The sequence below is a fragment of the Apis dorsata genome, unplaced genomic scaffold (assembly GCF_000469605.1).
Source record: "Apis dorsata unplaced genomic scaffold, Apis dorsata 1.3 scaffold_44, whole genome shotgun sequence".
Taxonomy (NCBI): domain Eukaryota; kingdom Metazoa; phylum Arthropoda; class Insecta; order Hymenoptera; family Apidae; genus Apis; species Apis dorsata.
Window position 1 is genome coordinate 923,602 of NW_006263346.1, and position 4,690 is coordinate 928,291.

At 41.4% G+C, this 4,690-nt stretch overlaps 1 protein-coding gene across 1 annotated transcript in view; it reads left to right on the plus strand.

Annotated features, from left to right (window-relative positions):
• Positions 1–4,690, plus strand: part of LOC102675348 (protein expanded-like) — a 41,845-nt gene that overhangs the window by 22,059 nt on the left and 15,096 nt on the right. Inside the window, 1 exon segment of the mRNA XM_031514472.1 lies at positions 3,654–3,733. Coding sequence (XP_031370332.1) covers positions 3,654–3,733 — 80 coding nt within the window.

Consider the following 4,690-nt stretch of genomic DNA (forward strand, 5'->3'; position numbering starts at 1 on the left):
CAACATTCCCCGGTAATGGTCGGGTTATACCTCGGGTAACACAGGTGCCCTCGGCTACGGAGGGAGAGATCGCGCAACGAAAGAACTGCGGGGCTGACTTACGACTCTCTCGGTCCCTCCCCTCCCCCCTCGGCTACACCGCCCGATACATCCATCTATCTGTTCGTTGGACGATTCCGGTGCCGATTCCGGCCATCAAAAACGGGGAATGCTACTAGTAGCCTTCGTTCGAAAGAAGGGGGAAGGAAAGAAGGGTGTGTTACCGAAGGTGGAACGAAGGGAACGAAGGGATTTGCTTTCTCGGCAGATGATGGTATAGGAACAAAGGAGTGGATGGAATGAAAGGAAGCTTCGTTCGAAGATTTTTTTCTCTTTTTTTTTATTTTTTTATTACGCGTCAATGGAAACGTATAAGATTCTGAATCCGGAAAGAAAATGATTAGAGAAGAAAGAAGGATGATGTAATCGAAGATTAAGAAAGGTATGCTTGTTATCTTCAATCTTGTGAATAGAAGAAAAATCCTTCTTTAAAACACATCTGTATTATGGAATAGTGCATTACGTAAATGCCGGCATTCTTGTGCTATAAAATAAAGAAAAATCGAGGAGAAGGAAGGAACGCAAACGCCTTTTGTTGTTGGCAGAGGTTGGCATCCTCGTAATAAAAGTGGTATTCGCAGTATTGTCGAAAGGCCTGGAACGACGATAATTCGAGGTACATTTTTCATGGGTTTCGGGCCGCCTTACAATGCCCGCTCGAACTTTTCTTTTTAATGACGCTGCTGACTCTCTCTTTCTCTCCCTCTCTCCCTCTCTCTCTCTCTCCCTCTCTGTCGGCCTGTAAGAAATACGATGTTCTGACCTTCTTAGGTCGCCACCCCCAACCTTCTCCTTCCCCTTTTCTTCGTCCTTCGATTCCTTCTCTTCCTTCTTCCCTCCTCTTTCACCCTCCCCTTTCCGCTTCTTCTTTCTCGTCCCTTCTCCGCCTTGCACTCTATTCTCCTTATTCTCCTCGCTGTTTTTCTTCCCTCCGTCTTTCCCTTTTCTTCCTCCCTCTCCTCCTCTCCTTCTTCTTCTCCTTCTCCTTCTCCTTCTCCTTCTTCTTCTTCTTCTTCTTCTTTTACCGTTCGAAGGAAGGCAACAGAAAGGAAAGCGGGAGAGACGTCGGGGCCCGGGTTGGGCCTCTTCACCGCGGAGAGTGCATTACATCCCCCCGGCTCCTTCTTCTTTCATCCTTGGCCGGCTCCACCGCGGAATGTGGCTCGATCCGCTCCTTCGTGTCTGAAAGGCAGCATGCCACACGTGGCACCGGACGTCGACGAGGTGGACGGCTCAGTGTATCTCGGGCAAATCGAAATATGCTAAATACAGGGTGTCCGAGAATCCTCGACTTTCTACTCGCTCCGATGTAGGGAAACCAAAAGAGAGGAAGAAGAAGAGAGAGAGAGAGAGAGGCGGATAAAGAGGAGAGCGAAGGAACGCTCGTTGCACGGTGGATATAGAAAGAGGAGGAAGGAGAGAAAGAGACGGGGAAGGGGTAAGAGAAGGGTGGGGAGAAAGAGAGAGAGAAAGAAAGCCGAGGGAAGAATCGAGGCGCGGCTGTTCGAACACGAACGACACTACCCGGACCGGCTTCACGACGTGGAGTTTTATTGAGGAGCAGATGTTTGAAACGTAACCTATAATGATTCCACACTGTATATATACGTACGAAACTCAGCTATATATATGTGTATATATATATATATATATATATATACGCTCCCTCGTTTATGGTTTTACCGATGAACCAGCATCACGATAACATATTTTATTGCGGCTCCGTCGATAATGGTAGTTAGGATCATCTAAACGGGATGAACACTTTCGGTCACTGACATCTCCCTCACGGTATCCTTTTATAAATCGTGGCGGGGTGAAACGCGTTCCGTGAAAATTTCTCTCGCGACGATTTCACCGTGAAACGCACATCAAATCCCTGTTCGATCAAAATCAGTCGCAGTTCGAGAATCGTTCCGATGAAACGACGATTTTAGATCCTCGGGTTTCTTCGAATCTAGGTTAGGTTTCGCGCGTTAAATCGTGCGCGTAATTCAACATAGCATCACGCGTAGCGTGTCGACTCAACGAGGTTAACCTTCACGTTAGCACATTCCATCCCACGTGCGCCATAATGTGCGTACGTAAATATATCTATAAGGTAAGATCTTTAATATCCAGAGTTATTACGAAGATTTCGAAGGATGGAAAAAAATTATTTTTACAGAAATCTTCTATCTATATTATATTATATTACGAAATATAGGAGAAACATTACTCTTTCCCCTTGTGATCCCTCGACATTATCAACGTTCTCTTCCCCTATCTCTCGACGACGTTTCAAGAGTGAGTGGTAAAGCAAGGGTTCGGGATAGCGCCTACTAGCGCACGATCGTGGGGCCCAGTTGCAGGTTCCAGATCGAGTTCCAGTTCGGAAAGCGCGTCGCGTTGTCGCGCCATGAGGGTCTGGGAGCCGAGTGTCTGGCCCCATGTGGGCAGGACAGGTTTGGGGGCCCTCTCATTCACGAACATCTCCTCTCCGCCGACAATCTCTTTCATTGTTTCGCTCGTTTAGGGGTATCGGCATTTCGGACCATCAGCCGTGCAAAAAGTCGAGCGAGGAGAATGAGTCCCCGGGCTCCACGCAACGACCATATCGGGGCACCGTGGACGCGTATGTGCGGCCCTTGTACGGGCCCATTCGGCCCGATCCCAGGTCCCAGAATGTCGCGGCCCATCCCACCCCGCCGGACCAACCTTGTATACGCTCCGCGATTATAATAAAGGAACACCGTCGCTACCGATAAAATTAATTTGTCACCCGGCCAGCCATGCCACCGGCCATTGCCATTTCGAGAAACTCCATCTCCATCCCAGGGAGAAAATTTTAAGGGGATTTTATTTCGAGGATTTGTCTTTTTTTTTTAATTCGCATTCTGGATTATGTATTTATATGTGTTATACAGACGAGGAAATTAATTAATAATGTGTTAACCGATAGATCGATGCTTTGCATTAATCTTGGAATTGGAAATAATTGGAAAGTATTTGGAGAAATGATAAGAGATATTTATATCTTTTGTAATTATATTGATACAGTATAACTTTTCTTTTAATTGGCATTCTGGATTATGTATTTATATGTGTGTTACACAGACGAGGAAATTAATTAATAATGTGTTAATTGCTAGATCGATGCTTTGCATTAATCTTGGAATTAATTGGAAATAATTGGAAAGTATTTGGAGAAATGATAAGAGATATTTATATCTTTTGTAATTATATTGATACAGTATAACTTTTCTTTTAATTGGCATTCTGGATTATGTATTTATATGTGTGTTATACAGACGAGGAAATTAATTAATAATGTGTTAATTGGTAGATCGATGCTTTGCATTAATCTTGGAATTAATTGGAAATAATTGGAAAGTATTTGGAGAAATGATAAGAGATATTTATATCTTTTGTAATTATATTGATACAGTATAACATTTCATCTGGTCGAGCATGAAATGATATAAATAAGAGGAATCAGAAAAATCGCATGAAAAATAAAATACTTGATTTAATTATCATCATAATTATTAATAATTATTATTTCTGTGTTTCAGACGGCGAGTATCTGTTCGTCGATCCCGAGAATAAATTAAGCAAATACGCGCCGAAAAACTGGCGGAGCTCTCATACATACGTAAGTAGCGGATTTCTTAAAATATTTTCGTCGTTTAACTTTTAAACAATTTCTGGTAGATCGTGAAAATATCATCTATTTTTTTTTCCCCCCTTCCAAAATATTTGTTTCGAATTCGCTGTTGTTGTATTCTCTGACGAAATGCAATACGAAGCGTGAATTACAGAAAAATTCGATTATCACTTGGTCGAGGCCTCTTGTATAATGCATACTTAAGGAATTCAAAGGTTTAGATGATTCAGATGTGTATTGGGCGTATCGTCGACTAAATGTGATACGTTCTTACGGAGGAATTATGCGCCAGCGTTTCAAAAACCAGACGAGGTTTCACGAAAGAAAAAGAAGCTTATCGTAGAATGTTGTTCCGTTTAATTCCTCATTCTACGGAATTAGCCCCATATCTTTCAATAAAAATCATCGTTATTTAATCCTTTTTATTAATCCTAGTGTCATCTGCGCGAGTAATATTCCTTTCATTGTAATGTTTGATAACGTTTTTATAGTCATCGTTAATGTTTTCACCCGTATCAAAATAATGTAAGCTCGTAGTCTCTAAACGAGTTTCTTATCGTACTCATCATTTTTTATTAGGAGCCGAAACGGGGCAGTCAAATACAATTTTAAAGATAGGGGACATGGTCGACGCGTTAGATAACGTGAATTGCATTAACATAAACAGTTTTTTTTCTTTTCTTTTCTTTTTTTTTTTATTCTCTCATCAATAGTTAAATCAATTAAATAAATGCTTATGAATTATATCGAAATTTGAGACAATAATTTATGAAATCCTGATATCAACCTCTTAAAGAGTTTAACTTACTTGATTCTTATTAATACATATTTTCGTATGCTCGTCGTAGTTGGTGAAAAAAAATAAGCTCGTAGTCATTAACCGAATAAAATACCGCCATAAAGTTTCATCAATCAGACCAGAACATATATATATATATATATATA